Raw genomic sequence first — 23,439 nt, forward strand, 5'->3', positions numbered from 1 at the left:
AAAGTGAGGAAGCTTGGCTACAGCAAGGTTTTTTAACTCCCGTGCATTGTGATTGGGTTGTCTGGTTCGATCCGGTGGGGCCTCTCCCCCGCCTTCCCCAACCCCGGGAGGAGAAGGGCGTTTTGTGGTCTGGGCCCCTAGATCGCCCTGCGTGGCGGTGACGTCGGCTGCATCCCGCCCGCGCTGGGCAGTGACGCGGTGGCCCCGCCCCCGCATTTACGTCACCCGCCCGGTTCCCTCTCCCGGGAGCGGCGGCGGATGCGCAGCTCCCACCCCCTCCCCTCTCACGGCCTTTCCCTTGCCCGGGAACGGCCGCGGCCCGACCCTCAGCGAGGCGATGGCCGGTGCTCCCAGCGCGGGCTAGCGTGCCTGGGTGTCTGGCCATGGGCTGTATCGGCTTTCGGAGCCCTGCGGGTCAGGGTAAGAGGCGGAGGCCGGGCGTAGGTCAGGGGGACGGGCAGCGGCCGTTTGGTGCGGGGGCGGAAGGCGGGTGGGGGCTTTGAGGAGGGGGCCGGTGTTGGGAGAGGGAGGAGCCTGCACCGGAGGTGGGGGGCGGGCCAGGCAAGTGGAGGGGGCGGGAATGATCCGGAGGGGGCTAAACTGACTCTGGTTCGCTCCCAGGGCCTGCCTGCTTCAGGGCTTTGCAGGGCAGATTTGTGTCCCCGTCGCTTTCCGCCTGTGTTCCCACCGCCGAAGGTGGAGGAGGCGCACAGCCTTGGGATGGGCTAGTCATTGTGATGCCCCCACTCTTCTCAGCCCATGGCGTCTGGCCTTGCACGCCCACACACTCACCCCTCTGTGCGTATGCCTCTTCTCTCTCGTCCTGGGAGTGGCCCTGTGCTGAGAACCTGTTTCTTCTAGCTGTGTTCCTCTTCCCTTAAGGAGGTAGGAAGCAAATGCTGGCCAGCACTCTACTACAGAATTCATCAAAAGCTGACTCCAGCTTTCAGGGTTAGCTGGTTGATGAAGGGGACCAGAGGCCCATTTGGGACACCTGTGAGCACCTGATCACCTGTCACATCTTAAAACTGTTTCTCTTCCCCTACCGTCAACAAAAACCACCTTACTCCGTGGAGGGAAAGTGGACCCCAGAGAGAGAGGCCATCGGTCTTCCTGCCCGCACCTGCTGACCCCTGCTTGTACCTTGGTTCCAATGAGTGGTGACAGATGCTAGGCCTGGCTTAGTCTTGTGCCTCAGGTCTGCCTGCTTAGATCATTTCAGTGTCATGGATATCTCCAGGCCTAAGGCCAGGCAGGGACTTCATTATGTTGAGGGCTGGGTTGGGAATGGATCCTGGACCTTCAGGGCAGGTGGTCAGTCACAAAGGCCTTAGTGTGGTTGGTATTTGAGGTTTTCCAGACTTTGGCTGAGATTTGTACTTCCCTTAGGTTCCCGTGAGGAATTCTGGGATTTGTAGTCCTGAAATAACCTTATGGCTTTTGAAGCTGAGAAGCAGCAGGCTGCTCTGGTCCCTTTGGCCCTGCCTCTGCTTAGGCTTGGAACAGGAAGTCATCTCCCCCTGCAGTCAGGGGGAGAGTTTGCCTGCCCTTAGGACAGGCCCTAAGGACCCTGGTTAGGTGCTATCTGGGGGCCAGGGATGGCCTGTAATCTTGTGTCTTCCTTCTGGTTGGTAGCATTTCTGGGGACCACCAGCTGGCTGAGGCTCAGGGACAGAGACGGCTGCTCCAGCTAAAGGTCAGTTTTGATGTGCACTGCCTGTTGGCACTGTCTAGGGCATGGGCCTAAGCTCCTTGAGCCCCAGAGAGCTTGTCTGGGCCTTTGCACCCCCACCCACTCAAAGCCATGAGGCAGGAGTGTTCTTATGTGACTAGGCACAGGTTCCAAGTGGGGAGGGGACTGGCTCAGCATCCGGAGCCAAAACAGGAATAGAACTGGGAGCAGAGCCTGGAGCAGTTCTGGGCTTTTGGTTCTCGGCATCAACACAGCCAGTATGCCTATGATTTCTGTGCTGGGCAAAATGTTTCTCTGGCAGCGTGAAGGGCCTGGAGGACGATGGACTTGTCAGACAAGTCGCAAAGGTGAGACCAGGGACCATAGATGTGATCTGGGAGGTGATGGGAAGCTGAGGAGAAAGGTGTTGAGCTGGCAAGAGGAAAATTACTTTGGCTTGGATGTTGGGAACCAGGCTGAGGCCGGGAGAGGACCTGGGGACAGAAAGGGCATCAGGAAAAGGCTATAGGGGACAGGGTGAAATCAGAAAAAAACATGGTTTTGTCAGAAAATTAGAGTAAAGAGGTGCACACAAGCTGAAGTTGGTGAAAAGGAAAAACTGAGGCAGCCAGGGGAATGAACGAAGGCAGCAAGCCTGCCAAGGGTTGAAAGTGGTGGTGGGGAGGGGTCAGTGAGGGCCGTGTAGGAATTCTGCGTGCTTTACAATGGGAATGGGTAGGCTGAGAAAACAGAAGACTCAGAATTTATCAAAGTTTGGGTTTCATCCTTGGGGCTGTGATGGTAAAATATATCCGAAGGACGAAGATTGCCAGAATGGCCCCAGGGGCCTGAGGGTCACCAGGTGGTCATTGACAGGTAGGGAAAGGAATGAGGAGCAATCACATGGCAACCCTGGATGAAACTGGGGATCCTGGCAGACTGGAGGCCCAGCTAAACAGCCTTTCCCCCCACCCCTCAGTGGCCTCGGACCCTGCGTGGGCTGTGGAGTGGATTGAACTTCCTCGGGGCCTCTCTCTGACCTCGTTGGGATCTACCCGGACCCTTCGAGGCTGGAGCCGGTCCTCGCGCCCTTCCTCCGTGGACAGCCAGGACTTGCCAGAGGTGCTGGGTCCCTGGTGTTGGGGAGGGGTAAGGAGAGGGGATCGCATTCATATAAAAGGGATCTGACTGCATGCCCCCACCTTCGCTTCACCAGCCTGTTTCTGACTCCCTTTTCCTGCAAGCGGAGGAGCTATCCGGCGGCGGGGCGGCAAGACCGCCCCCGCTCCGGTCTGTTCCGCTGGGCCCTGTGCCAGTGGGCGGAGCACCGGCTTGCGCCTTAGGCGCTGACGTCAGCGCATCCCGGGCTGTATCCCGGGAGACCCTGTTGCATGGTGATAGGTTGCCAGGGAGACATACACCTTTTCGCTGGGTTTAGGCCGCAGCTTCGCGAAGCACCAGGCACTGATGGCAGCGGCGGGGGGGGGGGGTGGGGGGGGGTGGGGGGGTGGGGGGTGGGGTGGGGAGGTGGGGGATGGGGTGGGGGGGGGTGGAGGGGTGGGTGGAGGGAGGGAGAACAGAGCCAGGAAATACCCAGCAGGTGCTCCTTCCCCCAGGCCTGGCTGAAAGCTACCAGTGCCGCCCTGGGGCCCTGCCAGCCAGGTACTAAAGGGGAAGGAAAGAAGGTGGGCCTGAGGTCAAGGGGCAGGTAGAGGACAGACTGGTGGGGGTGAGGGTGGGGGTGGGTATGTGATCAAGGAGCGCTAGGCATGTAAGGGCAGGGATGGGGGCATGTGCCTCAGACTTCATTCATTCACTGGGCTCCCATGGAGCAGTGAGCCAGGTGAAGGTGGAGGTTAAAAACCCACATAAATCAGACTCTGATTCTGCATGGGGAGCTTCCTCAAGAGAGATACAAGGGCAGTGCTGTGGGGGGCTAGAGGGGGAATCAAAAAGTGTGAGAGAAAACTGGGCTGAAACCATTATTAGGTGGTGGGACTTAAACCAGGCCTTAAATAGTGGAGGACATTTTGTCAGGCATTCCTAGCTAGAGGAAAGCTGGGTCTTAGCCTGGATGCAGCAGGCCTGCTCGAGGTCAGGGAGAATGGAGAGAGAGGGGTTTTGTCGAACAGAGGAAATGAGGCAGTGTCACGAAAGCTGGGAAGGAGGCAGAGGTCTCACAGAGTAAGGGCCTTCAGTGCCCACTTCAATGGATAGTGGGGTACCCAGAAAGGATTTTAAATTGGGACCTGCTGTGACCAGTTGCACTCCAGGAAAATTGTTTACATTATACCTGACCTCATTCATTCAGCCTATGCGTTTGGAGAGGTTCCTCTGAACCAGGCACTGTGCCTGGTTCACATTGGGGTGCAGCAGGGACCTAAACAGACCCGGTTCTTCAAAGAGTTAAGGATCAGCAAGGGGAGACTAACAAGAAATTGAACACACACACAAAGTAGACCTATAATTATTACACACCATGATTAAGGGTATATTGATAGAGGGGAGTGATTTACAGATGGTGGATGGACTGCTGATAGGGGGGCCAAAGGGGTTTCTCTGAGGGCAGGATATTGTAGGCAAGACCTGAAGGATGAGAAGGAGCCAGCCAGTGATGGGAAAAGAGAGAGAGTGTGTGTATACACAATCATTTACACTGGAACATTCTTTTATTATTATTAACTATAGTCCATAGTTTACATTATGCTTTTTGTTTCACCATTCTGTTTCTCTTTATTTTAGTTTTTATTCTGGTAACATATTCAACTTAGACTTAATCATTTAGCCACTTTCAAGTATATAGTTCAGTGGTGGTAAATGTATTCGTTCACACAACATTTGTGACATTCTAGCTGAGAAAGTAGAATGGGAGTGGAGGAGACTGGGATCACTTGTACTGATCTGGGCAGGGGACATGGAGGGCTTGAGGATGGGCAGTGGGAGTAGAAAGGATGAGAGCAGTATCAGAAGCAGTTTGGAGGTGAAATTGTTAGGTCTTTAACACCAGATATGGGCCAGCAAAGCTTGAGGGAGAGTTGATGGTAATTTAAGGTTTGGAGACAGGGTGAATGGCAGGATGGTGGGTGATGCACTAAGGGCAGAAAACAGGGCCAGATGTGGGGAGGTGTATGGTTTGACCTTGGTCATGCTGAGTTTGGGGCCCTGGTAGGCAGTCTAGAAACAGCTAGAATGTAGGTCTGAAGACTGAGAGAGAGGAGGAGAGGAATGAAGGGGAGAGGCCTTCAAGCAAGTCCTGGATGCCATACCCTTCTCTGTTCTTCTCTCCTCTTCTTAGAGGCCCCATTCCATGGTCCTTCACTTCTTACTCTGCCTGCTCTCACTCTGGGAGCTGGGAAGGTAGAGACTTAGAAGTGGTTCTGCTCCCTGGGAGGATATCATTCCCTGGTCCTAGCCTACCCTTGTACATTTCCTGGCAGCCACTGGTTCGTATGTGCTGCCCTGGAAGCCCTTCCCACCTCCTAGTTCCTCGTGATGCCAGGAGTAAGGGATGGGCATGGTCAGGGAAGCTCACTGCTGTCAGAGGGCCCTGACCTGGTGTTGCATCCTAGGTGAATGTGGGAGACACAGTCGCAATGCTGCCCAAGTCCCGGAGAGCCCTAACCATCCAGGAGATCGCTGCGCTGGCCAGATCCTCCCTGCATGGTATGCAACCCCTTCCAGGCCTCAGGACACTTCATCCTTTCTCTAGCCTTTCACATGTGCCCTTGGGGATTGTGTCCTGTGAGCTCTGGCTGGGATCTCCTTTTTCCTCTTTTTCTCAGATGAATCCTATCCCCCCTTCTCCCTGTAAAAGGCACACAGACACCCTTCTACTTCCCTGCCCAAGGGCTCCCTGGCCATTACCCTTACCAGGCTTCTTCATTCTGCCCACGTCTAGGTATTTCCCAGGTGGTAAAGGACCACGTGACCAAGCCCACTGCCATGGCTCAGGGGCGAGTGGCTCACCTTATCGAGTGGAAGGGCTGGAGCAAGCCAAGTGACTCACCTGCTGCTCTGGAGTCAGCCTTTTCCTCCTATTCGGATCTCAGTGAGGGTGAACAAGAGGCTCGCTTTGCAGCAGGTGGGTGGCAGGAACAGGATGGGTTCCCCACTTGTGGTAGGGATGGATGTTCTCTCATTTCCCAGGCCTGATGTGGGGCTTGACATCTTTCCACACTTCTGTCTCTTCCCTCTTCTGTCTCCAACCTGAGCCTTAGTCTTTGCTCACCTTCTCTGCTAATGAATCCTGTGTCCCCATAGGAGTGGCTGAGCAGTTTGCCATTGCAGAAGCCAAGCTCCGGGCATGGTCTTCAGTGGATGGTGAAGACTCCACTGATGACTCCTATGATGAGGACTCTGCTGGGGGAACTGACACAGGTGAGAGGACATCCCTTGCTCGTGCTGCCAACTGGGGTGGAACTGCCCGATGGGCCTCATGATTCCCACCTGCATCCAGAGCACACTCAGCCTTTGGAAGCAGGGAGCAGAGAAGCAGACTCTGTCCAGGCACTTGTAGACATTCCAAGGGCAGAAAGGCTATACACACTCATAGAGGGGGAAACAGTAGTTGGAAACGCAGTAGTTCCCTTTTCCCCAGGTGCTGAGTCTTCTTGCTGTCTGTGCAATTGGGCCTTGCAGACCTCAAAAAACAAACAACAAACAAATAAACAAAACAACACAAAGCCCAGAGACCTCACTGATACCTTCTGTGCAGCCATGTCTCTCTCTGGGAGGGTATGCTTGTGCCCTTGCCTATCCCTCCTGGAGACAGCCTGCTGGCTGGCTATGGCAGAACAGATAAGCCACAGTGCAGCAGCAAAACATCCCACAGGGGCCCCAGGCCCCAGGCAAACAGGAAAGCCTGCTGCGTCTGGAACACCCACAGGGCCAAAGAGCTGGCTCCAGCTCAGCATCCTTACATTCCAGCCGAGACCTGCCTGTGGGTCTTTCTCTGGGCTTGTACTCGCAGAGGACCCTGCAGGGCTGTGCAGCTGTGCAGTCCTCCTTTCATCCTCCATTCCCCAGGCTACATGGCTGCCTCTCTGTAGCTTCTTGGTTCAAGCCTCACATGCCTCCATTGCCTTTGAAGTTTGCCTCTACGTGTACCCACCCCTCCAGTTAATTAACAGGCTCTCCCAAGGTGGACAATACAATGTAGCAGCTCGGAGACTGCTGCTCTGGTCCAGAGGGAACTGATGTGGATGCCTGATGCCAAGACATAGCCCTAAACCACAAGCGATTTTGTTTGAGTTCCCTGCCCGCTTCGACCCCTGGGATAACAGTAACAACCAACATGTACCCAGGACTGCTCCTAGCCCATGTGGAATCATTATGCAAATTTTCCTTTCTCTGGGTAGGTGTAACCCCATGTCAGGGCATTGCTGCTTTGTGAGCAGAGGGTGGGCTGGATTTCAGCTCTCCCTCATTGCCTTGGACAAGTTCCCCCTGTGCAGTGAATGACCTGCACGACTGTACATGATGGCCCTGCATTTATTGCTTGCGAACTGTGCCAGACTCTTGTTCGTTGCAACAACCCCATAAGGTAGATATTGTTAGAATCCACAATCCACCATTAAAGAAACTGAGGCACTGAGAGGTTAAGTGACTTGCCAAATACCCAACTCATGCTCCTATCTACTGCACCTGCCCAGGGCTGTGCTGGGGCTGGGGAGAGGGCAGGGGGAAGAGATGATGTCTTCTATGTTGACCAGTAGAAATGGCATTAGTGGGGCTGTCTTCTTTTCTCTTCCCTCACAGACATGGCTGGGCAGCTATCCCTCGGGCCCCACCTCCAGGACCTCTTCACTGGCCGGCGCTTCTCCCGGCCTATGCGTCAGGGCTCTGTGGAGCCTGAGAGCGACTGCTCACAAACCGTGTCCCCAGAGACCCTGTGCTCTAGTCTTTGCAGCCTGGAGGATGGGTTGCTGGGCTCTCCGGCCCGGCTGGCCTCCCAGCTGCTGGGTGACGAGCTGCTCCTTGCCAAACTGCCCCCCAGCCGGGAAAGTGCCTTCCGCAGCCTGGGCCCATTGGAGGCCCAGGACTCGCTCTACAATTCGCCCCTCATGGAGTCCTGCCTTTCTCCTGCTGAGGAGGAGCCAGACCCCTGCAAGGACTGCCAGCCACTCTGCCCACCACCAATGGGCAACTGGGAACGGCAGCGGCAAGCGTCCTACGTGGCCTCTTCTGGGGTGGTGTCCTTAGATGAGGACGAGGCGGAGCCAGAGGAACAGTGATTCGAATCATGCCTGGCGGTGGCATGCATTCCTTGGCCACTGCTGGGGGCAGAGCCTCCGTGCCCAAGTGTGGGCACCTGGCTTCCAGCAGAACTCCGCAGCCTCACAGGCTCCTGGGGGCACTCACTCCTCTGTCGTGTGTTTGCATGAAAGTGTTTGGAGAGGAGGCAGGGCCCGGGCTTGGGGGCGCATGTCCTGCCCCCACACTCCTGGGGTTTGCCGGGGGTTGCCCGGGGCCCCTGGGGCATGGCTACAGCTGTGACAGACAGTGACATTCATGTTCTTAAATCAAAAAGCCACACACACGTTTCTTCCTCGGATGACGTGAACCCCTAAGGGGGTGGTTGTGACTGGGTAGAGGGGGAGGGAGCCTGGCCTCCCTCTCCATCCTCCCCATGCCCCTGTGTTCCTTGCTTCTCTCCTCACCTCCAGATCCATGTTCAGTGCTTGACAGAGTCACCCCTATCCAGGGGGGCTGGCTCCTGCCCTCTCAGAGCCTACGGATCAAGCCGTTCCCAAGGGCCCCTTGCCCAGCTGGCCTTGTGCTGTGTTTCACCTCTCCATGGTCTCTAAATCTTTTCCTAAAGAAAGAGGGCTTTTGGTCTGTTCTTTCAGTTGGGTCTTCTCTGGGAGGCACTGGACCGATTGATTAAAGCACGTACCCTCTGCCCCTTTCCTGGCCTCCCCCTAATGGGGCCTGGGCCCTTTCCCAGCCTCGACTTTGGCCCTGGGGGGTGGGGGTGGGGCGTAGGATGCTTGGGCAGGCTCCGAGCAGCTTACCACTGAGCTGGACTGCCGCCTTCACCTGAATCCTTTAGGGTGGAATAGGAAGAAGGGATGAACTCTGGTTGTTCTACCAGAGAGGGCCACAAGGGGGCCACCAAGGTGGTTGGGCTGCCATCAGCTGATGCTTTGTGCAGGGCAGGAGTTGTGCCAAGAAGCAGTCATGAGGAAGTGCCGCTCCTTGGGGAGGAAAGAGGGTAATGCCTTGGCCAACAGGAAGCCAAAGCTACGGTTATAGGGGGCGCTGTCCCAGCCAGTGTCTAAAAGAGCAAGCCATGAAGGCCTCTGGCAAATCCCGCCTTCCCAGGACACTGAACTCGAGGTTTTTATAGCTGTGGAGAATGTGGGAGGTGAGAGGGCTCAAGTTAAGAAAAAGAGCTGGCGGGCACAGGCATTCTCTATATAAGTGGCTCATTAGGTGTTTATTTTGTTCTATTAAAGAATTTGTTTTATTAAATTAATATAAAAATCTTTGTAAATCTCTATATACATCTGGTCATTGGAGATTCCAGTATAAATCCATCTTAGAACACTTTTCCCCTCAAAGGGGGATCAGGGATCAAATGACCCTAGCCCCATCCTGCTAGGGCAGTGCTGATCTTCTGGCCCTTGGAAAGCTTGCGGCAGGTGGGTGCTGGTTCAAATTCTAGGAAGAGGCTTGGGAGAAGCCGGCTCGGGCTGTAGCTGCCTCCTGCTTTCCCAAGGCTGAAGGAACTGAGAACTGCAGGATCTGGGCTGGCAGCCATGGCTGCCACCAGCCCAGGCCACCTATTGAGGAATTCACTGGCACTTGTCGTCGCTGTCAGAAGGGCTACCCTCCCGGGGGAGGCCATGGCGGGAGCGGGGTCCCCAGAGTGCATGCACCTCGGTGGTCTCTGTGTCACTGCTGCTGGTGGCACTGTCACGGAAACTGGCGAGCGGTGGCCGGACTTTCACGCCCTGCGCTGTGACAGAGCCCTCGATAGCCTTCCGGAGCTGGAAAGGTGAGAAGGTCAGAGGTCTGGGCTCAGAGGACCCTGCTTAGACTCTTCCCCATCACTTCCCCCAGGTGAGCTGGATATAGGCATTCCTGCCTTTTTGGAAGTAGAACTGGCTTTGGTGGCCAATGTCCTCTCACCTCCTTTAGGGTGACGATTCCAATGAGTCTGCCAATACTAGTGACGTAAGCATGGTCCACTCCCAGCAGAGAGAAGATGGTGTGAGTCTGCAGGGTGTGGAGAAGACACACTGGGCTCAAGTAAGAGGGGACAGATCTAAACTACAGGCTAAAGCAAGCAGGAGGGGTAGAAGAGGTGTGCAGATGCTGGGGGGAAGGGACAGGACCATGGGAGGGAAAATAATATTACTGTGATCAGACCTCAGAAACGTGATAGTCAAAATCCTGATGCTGCTTATACTGATAGGGAATGGGGAAATAGGAAGAATTCTTAGTGCCACGTGAGAAGAACCGTTCAAATATAACATCCAGTGATCAGCCAGGCACCATGTTAGGTGTTTCTTACATTGCTTAATTTCAATACTGTCCTGAGAATAGGTATTGTACTCATTCTACAGAAGCAGGAGCATGAGGCTCAGCAGTGAAGTGACTTGCTCCAGGTCACCAGAACACTCTAGGTTGAGTGAGGAAGCACAGCCCAATCCCTTTATGTGGATGTCTGATTAGTCATAGACATACCTGGTTGGGGGGGAGGTTCCACCCCCCTCTTCCTCTACTCCACCCCCACTCCCCACCAGGGCCACTGGGTCCTGAATTTTATGCCTCTATTTTGTAGTAGATGATCTGTTCTCTTTAGCTAGCTGGCCACTTTTAGTATATCTTTACCCTGGCTCCAACATTCCACTGAAGCACTGTACATCTCTCATACAGTTTGCCTTTTCTGGGGCTCAAGCAGCATCCCAGGTCCTGTTGGCCTCAGTATGCAGTCCAGGAAGGCAACAGTCTTCCCCATTGCTCCCCACCACCCCCACCAGGCCAGCCTGTGTTTTTCCTGCTTTGGGCCCACCCCCAAGCTTTCCAATGTAATCACCAAGAGTCCAGAAACTGTCAGCCAGTTCTTGTGCTGTAAGTAGATTTTCTTGAGCCAGATGTCTTGAAAAGCACTCTCCTGACTCAGCAGTTCCTGGAATTTTTGGCCTATCATTTATCTCACTGTTCTGAATTTACTTGTAAGCCTCGTGGCTTGATGTTTGAATCAAAATGGGCATTGATAACCCAGCTTCTTGGGTATCAAATTACTCAGAACTCAATTGTCTTAACACTTTTTAACTAGTTTTTTATATGGTTGCTAAATTTTAGCTTTAGGAAAGAAACTTCCAGAACTTTCCTACCTTTCCCCATATAAGGCATGACAGTACTTATTAAAGGACTAGAAGTTCAGACTGTTTTAGAATAAATTATTCTATGCTCCAATAACATAATTATCATGTGACTAACAAGTTCTTCCTCATATCTAACTTGACTCCTACTTGCTACAAGTTAGTTTTAATTCATTTGTCTGACTTCAGAGGGAAATATGTTTATTATAAGATTTCCATCTTAATAATCCCTTAACCTTGTCTTCTTATAGTCACATAATCCCTCTCTTATCTTATTCTAAAGATCCTATTAAGTAGTTCCTCTGGATTTTCTTTTTTTTTTTCTCCCTGCATCTTTAATCAGAGTGATCTGGCTGGTTATATCAGCCTTGTACATTTGCACACCACTGACCCAGCAGTCACCACGACTTACAAATCTTCCTGAATATCCTCTCCATTTCCCCCAGCTCCCAGCCTCACTCATCAGGACCAGGCTCTGCAACATCCTAAGGGTTTCTCCTGCTTTCTGCCTCCCTTCCCTCTAGCTTGGCTCTGCTAGCCTACTGCTCTTTCTCAAATATGAGTTAGAGCCCAGATCCCTCAAATGACCTGAGGGCCTTCCCCTGAGCTCAACCTTAGCTTCCGCCATGCATAACAGCTTCCAGCTTCACATAAGCAATCATCCTTTTCTGAAAACATCCATTGCTTCTATACCTTCAGCCCGTCCCCCTTCAAAAAAGATGTCACCATCTTTTAAAGCCCCACTAATCCTAGAAGCCCTTCATTCAAGTCATCATATCTTGGGAGCCTTTTTTAGTCCTCCAAGCTGAGAGTTACCTTCTCCTCTCTGCTCCCTCTGTGTTGTGCAGTTGTCTGTACTAGAGGGTGGTGGTCACAATCGAATATAATTGTTGGTTTACATGTCTGTTTTCCTTAAGGTACTAACCCTTGAGGGCTGGGATAGTTTCTTATTTGTAACCCCTCATTGTTCCTTCAGTGTAGGAAGCAGTGGTAGTAGTAGGAATAGTAAGTCCTAACTTATGGGCCAGACCCTGTTCTAAGTGGTTTAATGTGTATCAACTCCTTTAATTCTCAGAAAACTCTGTGAGGTAGAGACTATTATCCCTACATTACAGATAAAGAAAGTGAAGCACAGAGAGGCTAAGAAGTTTGCCAAGGTTACACAGCTGGCTAACTGGACCGAGTTAGGATTCAGGCTCAGCCAGTCTGGCTCTAGCACTGGCACTCTTAGTACCCACCAACCCACAAAATCTCCATAGGCGGCTTCTAAATGAATGAGTACCTGGCTGGTATGGTGAGCTCTTCCAGTTGCACATGTTCCTAAACAGTCTTTAATGTATTCCCTCTTCTCTCTGAATGTTCGTTCCTCTCCTGAACTTAATTGGTCTAATACTTATTGATTCCTCCTCAAGGACATTTTGAATCCTAATCTTTTATATTCTTATCACTTCCAGTTTTATTTTTGTTACTCAGTTCTTCAAAGGCTTCTTCTCTTCCCCTGGTTTTTAAGTTTGTAACAAACACCTACTGTTCTTTTTCCTTTTAATTTAATTAGACATCAGGGAGCCACTGATGAGCCTCTTTTTTGGGCTTGGGAACAGTGAATTGACAAGGAGAGGGACAACGTGGCCTTCTGAGAGAACCCTGGGATCAGGGCCAGGAAATCTAGGCTGTGAGCCTAACTCTGTTGTACTGATGTGGGCAACTGACCTCCTCACCACATGCCTCAGTTTCCCCATGCACTCATGGTTAGGATCAGAGGCTTTGGAGTCAGATCATCTTGGATTTCAGACTTAGTTCTACCACTTATTATCTGTGTGATCTTGGGCAGTTTGCTTAACTTTTCTGAATCACACTCAATTTCTTCTGTGAAAACTGGAATGTCTTACAGTAGAGTGTGAAGATTCAATTAAACATGTGAAGAGCTTAGTATAGTGCCTGGCACACAGCAAGCACTCAAAAAAATGTTAGTAGTAGCAGCATTGCCATCCTTTTCTTCCTTATAGATATTTCAGGATTAAGTAAAATGATCATTGTGCAAAGTTTTAGAGGTCCTAGGAAGAAAGGCTTGACGTGAAGGCCTTATGTATTCTTCTTAGGCCTGTCTCCTTTTTTCTTACAACTGCACTGCAGTGACCAGGTCTTTGATCCGTAGGTCTTTACCCAAAGCCTTACAAGTTCCTTTATTACCTTTTGCTTTTTGTTGCTCTTTTGTTCCCTGTCCTTCCTGCCTTGGCCTCTTGCTCTTCTGGCTCTTAGGCACAGCTTATGTCTGACATGTGGCAGAAGCTAGAAGCCCAAGGTGCAGGCTTTGGAGTGTTCTCCCACTGCTCCCTCCCACACCCTCTCCCCACCCCATGCCCTAGAGGCTTACATTTAGGTAATACAGCTTTTTGCTTTTGCTGGTCCCAGGAACTGTCCTGCCAGCCTTCTGGGCATGCCTGCACACCTTGCCTTTGCTTGGAAGCCTGAAGTCGCCCAAGGATGCTGGTCAGGCAATCCTCAGGAGCCCCTAAAGCAGTCTATACAGAGACCCTCCCTCCTCTGGTATCTGCCTCACACACCACCAACGTGTCAGTACTCAATTTCTCTCCCCACTTCTGTGGCCTCAGTTTGAAAGGTCATTTGCCTCTTCTGCTGAGCTCTTCCTGTGTCCTTACCAGTTTTCCTTTGGCCCACATTAAGTTAACCTTTCTGGGGTCTGACATTCTGAGCCCCCCGCTGGGCGTTTCTCATCTTTGTTTATCTCTTCTCTGCAGTGTCCCCACGCCTGTTTGGGAGTTGGTCAGCTTGTTTATTACGTTTTCTTATCCTGCCTATTTCTCACCCATTTTTTGCACCGTGGGTGTATCAGCCTTCTTGGGCTCTGGCAGCCTCCCGCCTAGTGCTGATCCTGGCCTGTCCTTCTGGCTTCCACCCAGCTCAAACCCTGTCTTTGTTGCTGCTTTGGTCCAGAGTCCCTGGGGGCAGGGCTGAGCAGAAGAAAAATGATGCCTGGCTCTACTATAGAGCAGGAAGGGGCTAAGGTGCTCTAACTCTCAGCCTCTCCTCATCACAGCTATGTGTGAAGCAAGGTGGCTGAAAAACATCTCGGCACAGAGCCCGCTTTCTGCTCCCCTTTCCTTCCCTACTAGCTTAAGTCCACTCTTGTGTGGGGACCTAGATCTCCACCCTGTCCTGCTAAGCACCCAGGCTAGGCCCCAGTCACTGGCCCTACCTTGTGCAAAGAGGTCCGCTCCACCAGCTGAAAGGGGGCAGGGTCGATTTTACAGTCACTGAAGTTGACAGGTTCATCCAACTGCTGCTCCTCCCACTCCAGAATCTGAGGGGAAGCAACCAGGAGGGTTAGGGAGATGGTGACAATAGCTGTTCTCACCAACTTGAAAGCTGGCCTGCCCATTTTCCTACCCCATGGTGCCTCCTATGGCTAAACACACCCAGGAAGAAGCAGGGTCCAGAGTCCTGGCGCATCTTACCTCTTCAGGAGTCATCTCGCCTTCCAGGTCTGAGTTGCTCTAGGAGAGAGGGAGGGAGGTTGGTAGCTAGGGGCTGGGGGCAGTGGTATATCTCTAGCTCGGTGGGTTCCCTGGCCCTGGCCCTCCCTGCCTAGTGCTCCTGGGTTACAGGGACAAAGGGAGCACTTACCGCCAGGGAGATTCGGACCCGCTTCAGCTTGCGCTTGTCACACGATTCTGACTTCTCCAACTTTGTTAGAGCCAAACCAAAGAGAACAGGAGTTGATGTTATGGGGCTTGGAGCAGTAAGGGAAGTGGTGGAGCCCAGGAGAAGTGTATACTGCAGGGCCAGAGCTGGGGTGCAGAAGGGCAGGGGAAGGCAGGCAGGCACTGCGTGGTTCACGGAGAGGTAGTCTCAGAGCCAGAGAGGGAGCTGGGGAGAAAAGAATCCAGAAGACAAGGGTCCCACCACTCACCTCTGAAGCAGCCTCAGGAGGTGGACTCCCACAGAACAGGCTCCGCAGTGCGATGCCCACTGGCTCCACGTTCCCTGTGGGCCAAACACAAGGCCCCAGGGGGCAAGGTCATCTTTTGGGGAGAGGAGTAGGGGAGGTGAGGAAGGCAGAGGGTAGAAGCCATCCCAGTTCTGTCCTTGGCCCTGCTGGGTAGCCTCTTCCACTGGGATGTGTTCTAGCGAAAAAGTTGGGCAGGGACTTTAATGGAACTCAGTGGCTTGGCTCTGGCATCTGTGGGAGGATTGCAGGGAGATGCAGGTGGAAGACAAGCTCACCTGTGGGACTCTCCCCGAGGCTCATGGTGTTGCTGGGCCCCCTCTTGAGAGCAGGCTTTAGGGGCTTGTGAGTCTCCCCATGGGCTGCAGGGAAGCCCGAGTCCTCTGTGTTCACCTGCACAGAGAGACTGTGGAGACCACCTGCTGCACTGCGCGCCCAATCAGTCTACACAATGACCTTCAGGAGACACGTGGGGGACTTTTGCCCTCACCTGGAAGCGCACAGAATTCTCGGGGCTGGGGGCACTCTCCTGGTCAGATGATAGAGAGGCCTGGGTGGCACGATGCTCCTGCATGTATCGCCGCCGGCGGGCTGGGCTCAGCTGGGCTCCCAGCAGTGCCACCACCTGTGAGCGCTCGATGGAACCCAGTAGAATCATGGACTCTGGATATAGGCATGGGCGGGGAGGACTCAGGAGTCTGGGAGGAGGACCTCTGCCTTCTTGCACACTCAGGGGCCTCGTACAAAAGCCACACACCAGAGGAAGACTCCTGCCTGGCAAACGCCAGCCAGTTCCCTTTGGAACCAAGGGAAGTGGTCGCGGATTCCTGTACCTCATTCCTTTCTGAGCAGTAACCCCTGGGAGTATCCCAGCATCCAGCTCACCGGGGGACTCCACGAGGGCCAGTACGCGGCCCTTGGTCCTGTGCAGTGCCAAGCGTAGGTCCCGGAAGGTACAGCTGAGGGCCACGTGGGGAACGTCCCGCACCATAATATCCTCCACTCGCACCCGGTACTGCCTGTCGCGGAGATGGGCACTTGGCTCGTGGGAGGCATGGGGAGTACATATGGCCCCTCCCGCAGCCACAGGCTGACCCAGAGCCCATCGGCACAGGGCTTAGGCCCAAGGCCAAGGAGCGTCCCCACCCTTCTTTCCAGTGAGGAGAGGCCAGCCCCAGCTCTCCAGGATGTGGACAAGGGCAGCTTAAGCAGGGAGCCAGGAAGGCGGATGGCCTCACGGCTCACTGGCTTTGGAGCCTGAAGGTGGTAGGTGCAAGGGGAGAGCACCCGGCACAGTGTCTCCCTCCCACCCCCACACCGGGCCCCGGCTGGCCTACTGATGGCGGCCCCAGCCCAGCTCAGGCAGGTAGGGCAGCTTCTTGATGCGGATGATGCTGTCGTAGAGTGAGGGCTGCAGGCTCTGGGCAACAGCGTTGGCCAGGATGACGGCGATCATGACGGGCAGGATGTGGGCAATTTGCCCCGTGAGCTCGAACACGATGACGGCCGTGGACACTGTGTGTGTTACTGCCCCCGCCAGTGCAGCTGCCCCTGGAGACAGCCATTCTGTCTCCCCAGGGCTCCCAGGCCCCAGGTTGCCCTCCATACCCAGGGAGCTGCTAGGAGGCTCTTGGGGCTGGGGCCTGTGCATTGGAGGGAAACTTGTTGTCTGCTAGTGGGGGTGGTGAGAGGCTTGCAAGGGGTCCTCCAGGGCAGCTGTGGACCTGGGCACTCACCCACCACAGCGTAGCCCCCAGGTACGATCCGGTAGGTGCTGCTGTCTGTGTGGATCCCATCTGGGAACCAGGCGGCCATGCTTTCGCCCACCAGACGCCCAAACGCTGCTCCTTCAGGGAGGGGTGGGGTGGGAAGAGAAACAGGAAGTGGAGGGGGAGGGCGGGGGCACTAGGAAGAGAGAGGGTCGGGGTGGGGGAGGGGCCAGTGGGTCATTCAGTGCAGGGGCCAGCCCTGTGGGGGTGGAGAGGGGTGAGCAGGGTCAAGGCTGGGAGAAGAGGCGGAACTCACCAATGACAAAGACAGGCATGAAGGCTCCACAGGGCACGGGGATGGTGGTGGCCAGCGCTGACATCCAGAACTGTGGGCAGGAGGCGTTTCCCACAGGCAGGTCCCACCCACCCGAGGGAACTACCTAGCTTAGCAGCAGCCACAAACTTCCCAGCTGTGCCACAGTCCCCAGTGGGTGAAGGCAAGGGAAGGCCCCTGGAGCAGGGTGGCCTGGGTTCAAATCTACCCAGCTATATGACAGCTATGTGGGCCAATGACTTAACCTTTTGGTGCCTCGATTTCCTCCTTCTTTAAAGTGGGGATACTAACAGTATCTTTCTCCTGGCCTTGCTGTGAGGCTTAAAGGAACTCAAATACGGAGAGTACTTAGAACAGAGCCTGGTGCCTGGCATGCCTAAGGAAACATTAGCTGTATATGTGTAAGAGCCCCACCTTCATAAGAATGAAGATGACCAGGGTGAGGAAGACGTTGGCATGTGGAGGGCTCCAGGCCTGTGAAGTGCCAGGTGGCACTAACTCCTCCACCAGGCCCTGGTGGACCCATGTCCGGTTGTCAAACAGGGTGACCAGCGTCTCTTTCTGTGAGAGCTGCAGGTGAACAGGGTGCTTCAGGCTGGGGAATAGACAGGATGAAGGGAAGGGGTCCACGGCGCCCAGGGAAAATGTGGGCTCCAGAGTCCTGTGGGTCTGTTGGGTTGAGAAGGGATACAGTCCAAGGGAAAGCGCAAGTTCCTGTTATTATGGGGCTTACCTGTCCAGCCATGAACTGTCCAAAACCAGGAGGGAAGGTCAGAGTAGAGATGAGCAGAGTCACCAGAGCCGGGAAGAGCAGGCGTCTAGAGAGGTGTGGGTTTCACAGCATCAAACAGGGGTGATGCACCTACTGTGGACTGGCGGTGGTGGGGTGCCCTGACGTAACTCAGTGCTAAAGTCACAGCTCTCACACAGAAGCCCACAGTGCTGAGAGAAGGTCCTCTCTGCTGCTCATGAGACCATAGCTCCGAAGGGGATGGCAGACTGGGGTCATTATAAGAGCTGGGGGAGGGGTCTGACCCAAAGGCCTTTCTGTCAGCTCTTGACCCCCTAAATGGAGAGCCTCCTAATCTCCTCTAGGACCCCCTAAGCTGTGACCCGCCCCCTGCCCCAAGAGGCTCCAACTGAAGGGCACTTGGTGTGAGGGTGCGGAGAAGTTTCTGCCTCTATTTCTCTGTGGTGACTTAGACTGAAGGTCAGTGTTGGGCAATGCTGGGGTCACTCAGGACAGTTGACTAAAGGTGTCCTAAAAGCAAGCTTAGCTAGCTGCCCTCTCCCTGAAGGGCATCAGTCCCAAGGGAAGTCACATCTTAAGCCTTCCTCTCCCAATCCTCAGGGTCACAGCTGGCAGAGCTGGAAAGGGGCCCCAGAAATAAAAATCCAACTCATCTATCCCCACATTCACGGGAGGCAGAGGCTCAAACACTCTTCAGAGAGCGTTGCTTCCTGAGCCAGTTTCGGGGGCCTGAGGAAGTCTCAGTCTTTGATCCAAAGTGCTCCCTAAAAATTCAAAAGTCTCAATTTTCAGATAATTTATGTAAAAGTCAAAATGCTTGGTCAGCCCGGAAAACACCACCGGCTGATTTTCTCGATGGGGTGCCTGTTTGTGAGTGGGCCACTCTCTTCCCTATCACCGGTCACTGTCCTTCTGCCCCACTGTGGCCCTCCCCCACCCGGAAAGGGACTCAGACCCCACTCACTTCTTCATGAGGAAGCGGTTGATGGTTTTCTGCTTCCGCATCACCTGGACAATTTTCCGGTTCAGGTAGACAAAGAGGGCTCCACCAAAGCCGCTGGCAATGCTGTAGGGGAAGAAGCGCCAGGGTGGAAGGGGTCTTCTTGTGGAAGCTCCTCATGCCATCCCACTCGGGTCCTCACCCTATGACAGCAAAGGCTGGCAGCTCCTGCAGGTCAAAGGGGAAGTCCAGCCGGAATCGGGTTTTGAAGAGAGCGGTGATGGTCTCTGAAGGGAAAGTGGAGACGCTGACGGAAACAGGCCTGGCCTCACCCCCTGCCCCAGCTCCTGCCCCCACGTCGTCTCAAAGCCGCCCTCAGCGCCCCCCCCTCCCCCACGTACACACCCTCATCACGGTTCCAGACGGCCAAGACGCGGAAGATGAAGGCACTGAAGGTGGCTGCAAAGAAGCCCCGCCAGTAGTTCCGCACAGCAAAGAAGGTGGAGGTGACCTCAATGCTGAAGAGGACGCCTGTGAGGGGCAGGGAGCAGCCCCCTTAGCCAGGGCCAGGCTACGGACTCAGGGGCTGGTGACAGGGGAGCCCTGCCTACCTCCAATGGGCGCTGCAAAGCAGCAGCCCACACCCACTGCGCACGCCGCGGCCAGCATCTCTGTGTTCCGGGATTCATTCTGGGGAGAGTGGCAGGAAGTGGGGGTCAGCCACAGCTCAGTAGTGCACCCCTCCTCTCACGTCTCCCCTAGCATTCCCTTTACCTCATAGATGCCCCCAAAGAGGGAGAGGAACTTGCTGAGCAGGGCGGCACACATGCTTGCGATATGCACAAAAGGGCCCTGGGAGTTGGGGGCAGCTGTTAAGTAGGGAAGGGGCTCTGGCCCTGGATGGCCTCTTCCTCCACCCCTTCACCCCTTCACCCCCCTCCAGCCTGTAGAAACCTCTTTGCCAAGCGGCATCCCGCTACCCAAGGCACAGGTCAGGCCGATGACTTTGGCGACAAAGGTCTTAAGGGTGAGGTATTCCTTCAGCACCACTCCCCGCAAGATGGTCTTCATCTCGGGGATGCCAGACCCTGGGGAGGGCACGTTCCAGGACAGTCAGCTGATGGCCCTTTTCAGGAGGTCCCACCTCTGCTCTCCCTTCCTATCCTATCGTACCGACAGCCTGAGGAGCGAGGATCTGTGTGAATCCCGCTGAGAAAGTGATGAGGACGACGGGGTAGGTGACCCAGGCCAGGTACTGCAGCAGGAGGTTGGTGTTGAGGCCCCGGGACATCCAGTGCTGAGCTGTGGACAGAGGACAAGCTGCTGGACCCCGGGGTGCAGGACCCCTCCGTGCCTGGCCATCAGGACACACTGAGACACGTTGTCCCAGGTAATGTCGCATGGAGCCTGGGCACGGGGCTGGGGAGGGGCCCTAGAAGGCATTCAGGGGGACAAAGACGACTATAGGTAAGAGGATCAATTGGAGGGGGAGACAAGGACTTGTGGCATATGGGAGTGGCAGTGATCAATGCCCAAAGATGGGGTGGTTGGTGGGCTGGGGAAGGGGTCTATGGCCAAGGAGTCAAAGACAACTGGACAGGTGTGGCATGGAGGAAGTACATTAGTTCTTCCCAGCCCCCACCCCGCCACACCCGTCCTCACCCTGCAAACAGGCAGCGATGGCATAGTCCATGGCCCAGCTGACCAACGCCATGAGGAGCCCCAGCAGGACAAGGAAGATCCAATCTTCCCCGATCCTGGACACGAGGAACTTGTGGCAGTGTACAGAACAGACTGGGGAGCAAGGACGGGAAGAATGGGGAGGCTGGCACCAAGGTGACCCACCCCTGCTACCCTACCCTGCCCATGGGTGGCTCTGACAGCCTCGGGCTCCCTCAGCAATGCACAACACAGCAAGTCCCTCGCCCCAACCCAGGTCTCACTGCGACATCGGGCACAACGACTCTGTCCATATTCCAGGAGCTCTGGGGGAGTCCGAGGGGATGGGAGATTCCTCCAGGGCTCAGGCCCTCCCAGGCGGATCCGAGCAGCTTCCTCTTTGGCAAAGGCCCCAAGGTCCTGAGTATACCGGCCATACATCTGGAGCAATAGGGAAGATGGGGTGTTGGCAGAAGTGGGCCAAGAGGGAATGCAGGGAGGGCCCCTGATGCCTCGGCTCCCTTTCTCCCAGTCCCACATTGCAGACCCCCCTCGGAACACACTGTTCCCCTCTGACTCCGGGTTTGGGAACAATACACATTGCAGACTGTGGGCGCTGTACTGGCCTGAGTGATGGGGACAGCCAAGGTATAGGGACTCAGCTCTGGGGGTGGCTGAGTAATCAGTCCTCTTCTCACAGGCCTGGGTAGGGGTGGGGGGACTGAGGAGGAGTGAGAAGGAAGGCCCCAGAGGAGGAAAAGGCCTAAAATACAATCTGAAAGTGGGAGGAAAGAAGGTCAGAGAATAAGGGATGGTCAAGGGCAGCTGGGGGCAGCTCAGAGTTGGGCCCGGGCACAGGCGGGGGCCCCAATCCTTATCACGTTCTTGCTGGGCCTCTGGCCTGTGATCCACTCAGCTGCAACCCCTCCCACCCACCATAATCCCCTTGTCCTCATTCCCCACCCCGCCCCTCCCCAACTGCTTGCCAGCCCAGCTAGCTAGGATGAGTGGAGGGTGCTCAGTGGCCTTAGTCCCATGCTGCTGCCCTGAGCCCAGTGGTGGGCTGGGGGACAGCAGAGGTTGCCAGCGGTTGGCCTGTGACTGGATGCTCCCGCCATGGGATGGGGGAGAGTCGCCATGGCCAGACCTGCCAAGCTGGGCGTGTGTTAGGGGGTGGGGAGGAGGAGATTCCGGCTGCCACCCGCAGAGCTTCGGGACACAAAGGGCTCCTGTTGGGGCTGGGGGTGGGGAGGGGGAGGGAAAGATAGAAACACAGAGAGGGTGAGAGATAGGAGAGAGGGAAGAGAAGTAGAAAGAGGAGGAGGGAAAAACAGAAAAGAGAAGCAAGGGGAAGGGACAAGAAGAAGGAGGCAGGAGAGGGGAAGAAGTAGGGAGCATGAAAGAGAAGGAAAGCAGAGTATAAAGAAGCAGACACAGTGTAGCAGGGGGGAGGTGAGTGGGTGAGAGAAAGACAAAGGGATCAGATAGGGAAAGGGGAGAGGCTGGAGCAGAGAGTGCAGAGAGACAGCTTGACCCTGGGAGCTCATTCCAGAGATAGGGACAGAGGCAAAGGAGATAGAGATGTGGCTGGTGCGACAGACAGACAAATACCATTTTGGGACCAATGTCCCATCCTCGGCCTGTAAGACTGACGGAAACCTTCTATCCTATCCTAATGCTTGCCCTGCTAACCGCACTCCACTCCACCCCTGCCATCTCTCTTGTAACTAGGTACTTCCCAGCCTCAGTTACAGCCCAGGGCCCTTCCTCCTAGAGAAGTTCCCTCCTTGCCACCTTTCTGGGCAAATTCTAGCTCAAGGTAATGAAAAAGAGCCACAGGATCCGTTCTCTTCCCTGGAGCTTGAAGGTCCTTCCCCAGTGACCAAAGGAGGGGCATTTGGCTTCTCAAAATTAAGTAACAGTGCTGGCCTTGAGTGAGCTCAGAGCCCCAAGACCCCTGCTTTTAATGAGGTCAAGGGACACCCCTGGAATGGGTGGGGGACTGGATATTCAGAGTCAGCATGGACAAAGGTCCCAGTTCCCACACCCATTCCTGTTGACCGGTCCTCCCCAAGCTCCTGTTCCCCAGGGCTGGTAGCAGGATGTCTTTTCTCAGCGAATTGACTGAAGGGCCCAGGCAAGGCTGGTTGTCAGCCCCCAGGGGTAGGGGCTGGGTTTAGGTCTGATTATCTTTCTACACCTTGTTTCTACGTCTAGCACAGTGCCATGCATCATGCACGATGGTGGAGCGTGAGGAGAAAGTCCTTGGTGTGTGTGTGGTGGTGGGACGGGTAGTGGGGGTGCAAGAATTGGACCAAAGTGGTGTGGGGGAGGAGAAAGGAAAACGTGTGCATGTGTGTGTGTGTGTGTGGTGGGGACGGGTAAAGGAAGAGATACCTGGGACAAGCACCTGGTGTCCTCTGCAGGCCCCTAGCCTGCATGTAGCTTTCGACCCCTCTGACCCTCCAGCCTTTCAGATCCCTTAGCCTCAGTTTCCCCATCTCAGAAGGCTGGGGTGGGTTCAGCGTAGGCCCACTCCTGGCGCCTCCAAAGGGTGAATTGGAGCCGCGGTGCCGGAGTGCACCCTAAGGGCTCGGCTCGGCTTCACTTACCAGGGTCTGCTCGTACTGCAGCGCCCGCGGCTCCATCCCTTCCTCCGCCGCCGCGGCAGCCGCCGCCGCCATCGCTGCGCGGGGCCCTTTCGCCTCCGTCTGCAGCTCCGACCCGGGTCGGGACTCAGCTCCAAGCACGCAGAGCCTGCGCCGGCCCCCGTCCTGTCCCCGCAGCCCGGGCCGAGTGGAGAGTGCGGCGCGCCCCAACCGGGCGCCCTGGCGGAGCCTCCCGCTCGCGTCCCCTCCCGGGCGGGCGGGCCGGGGGCGGGGTCCTGTGCGCCGCTAGAGCCCGGCCCAGCGCAGTCGGGGTCTGCTTTGGGGCCGCCTTCCTTGGCTCGGGAGGGGCGGCCGAGGGCGCGGGGCCGTGCGAGCACCCGGGGCTGGGGCGGGGGCCGGTCCGCTGGCACGTGGAGGAGTCGGCGACCGTGAGGCCGACTGGCCTGGAGTCGGGGGCTGTTGGAGC

At 55.3% G+C, this 23,439-nt stretch overlaps 2 protein-coding genes across 11 annotated transcripts; one reads left to right on the forward strand and one right to left on the reverse strand.

Annotated features, from left to right (window-relative positions):
- Positions 1 to 216: 216 nt before the first annotated feature.
- FAM131A (family with sequence similarity 131 member A) lies at positions 217 to 9,167 on the forward strand. Of its 9 annotated transcripts, none has more exons than XM_077117755.1 (7): positions 308 to 420; positions 1,636 to 1,696; positions 2,652 to 2,794; positions 5,242 to 5,335; positions 5,571 to 5,753; positions 5,933 to 6,049; positions 7,430 to 9,167. In XM_077117755.1, exons 4-7 carry the CDS (start codon positions 5,266 to 5,268, stop codon positions 7,903 to 7,905), a joined length of 846 nt encoding a protein of 281 aa, XP_076973870.1. In that variant the 5' UTR covers positions 308 to 420; positions 1,636 to 1,696; positions 2,652 to 2,794; positions 5,242 to 5,265; the 3' UTR covers positions 7,906 to 9,167. The 9 variants fall into 9 exon arrangements, with proteins under 9 accessions (XP_076973869.1, XP_076973868.1, XP_076973870.1 ...); XM_077117757.1 differs by lacking the exon at positions 308 to 420 and adding an exon at positions 568 to 885; XM_077117753.1 differs by lacking the exon at positions 1,636 to 1,696 and having other exon boundaries at positions 260 to 420; positions 2,652 to 2,821.
- On the reverse strand, positions 9,092 to 23,213 carry CLCN2 (chloride voltage-gated channel 2). 2 transcript variants are annotated; one of them, XM_077117750.1, is made up of 24 exons: positions 22,977 to 23,213; positions 20,649 to 20,805; positions 20,368 to 20,499; positions 19,879 to 20,007; positions 19,660 to 19,793; positions 19,480 to 19,557; positions 19,317 to 19,395; positions 19,111 to 19,236; positions 18,908 to 18,992; positions 18,730 to 18,831; positions 17,748 to 17,832; positions 17,429 to 17,584; positions 16,997 to 17,066; positions 16,708 to 16,812; positions 16,309 to 16,522; positions 15,857 to 15,990; positions 15,462 to 15,634; positions 15,250 to 15,364; positions 14,936 to 15,009; positions 14,650 to 14,709; positions 14,481 to 14,519; positions 14,222 to 14,326; positions 9,806 to 9,892; positions 9,092 to 9,663 (listed from the first exon to the last, which is right to left on the reverse strand). In XM_077117750.1, exons 1-24 carry the CDS (start codon positions 23,046 to 23,048, stop codon positions 9,469 to 9,471), a joined length of 2,706 nt encoding a protein of 901 aa, XP_076973865.1. In that variant the 5' UTR covers positions 23,049 to 23,213; the 3' UTR covers positions 9,092 to 9,468. The 2 variants fall into 2 exon arrangements, with proteins under 2 accessions (XP_076973865.1, XP_076973864.1); XM_077117749.1 differs by having other exon boundaries at positions 16,708 to 16,818; positions 22,977 to 23,192.
- Between the last annotated feature and the right edge of the window lie 226 nt (positions 23,214 to 23,439).

The sequence above is a fragment of the Tamandua tetradactyla genome, chromosome 10 (assembly GCF_023851605.1).
Source record: "Tamandua tetradactyla isolate mTamTet1 chromosome 10, mTamTet1.pri, whole genome shotgun sequence".
NCBI lineage: Eukaryota > Metazoa > Chordata > Mammalia > Pilosa > Myrmecophagidae > Tamandua > Tamandua tetradactyla.

Bases quoted from the DNA above. Each gene is read 5' to 3' on its own strand.
- FAM131A (XM_077117751.1), top strand. From the start codon at position 1,953: ATGCCTATGATTTCTGTGCTGGGCAAAATGTTTCTCTGGCAGCGTGAA. The intron at 2,822-5,241 runs GTAAGGAGAGGG...GTTGCATCCTAG, and splicing joins GTCCCTGGTGTTGGGGAGGG to GTGAATGTGGGAGACACAGT. The intron at 5,336-5,570 runs GTATGCAACCCC...GCCCACGTCTAG, and splicing joins GGCCAGATCCTCCCTGCATG to GTATTTCCCAGGTGGTAAAG.
- CLCN2 (XM_077117749.1), bottom strand. From the start codon at position 23,048: ATGGCGGCGGCGGCTGCCGCGGCGGCGGAGGAAGGGATGGAGCCGCGG. The intron at 18,993-19,110 runs GTGTGTACGTGG...CTTTCCCTTCAG, and splicing joins CGTCTGGAACCGTGATGAGG to AGACCATCACCGCTCTCTTC. The intron at 14,710-14,935 runs GTGAGTGGTGGG...GCTCTAACAAAG, and splicing joins CTCCTGAGGCTGCTTCAGAG to TTGGAGAAGTCAGAATCGTG.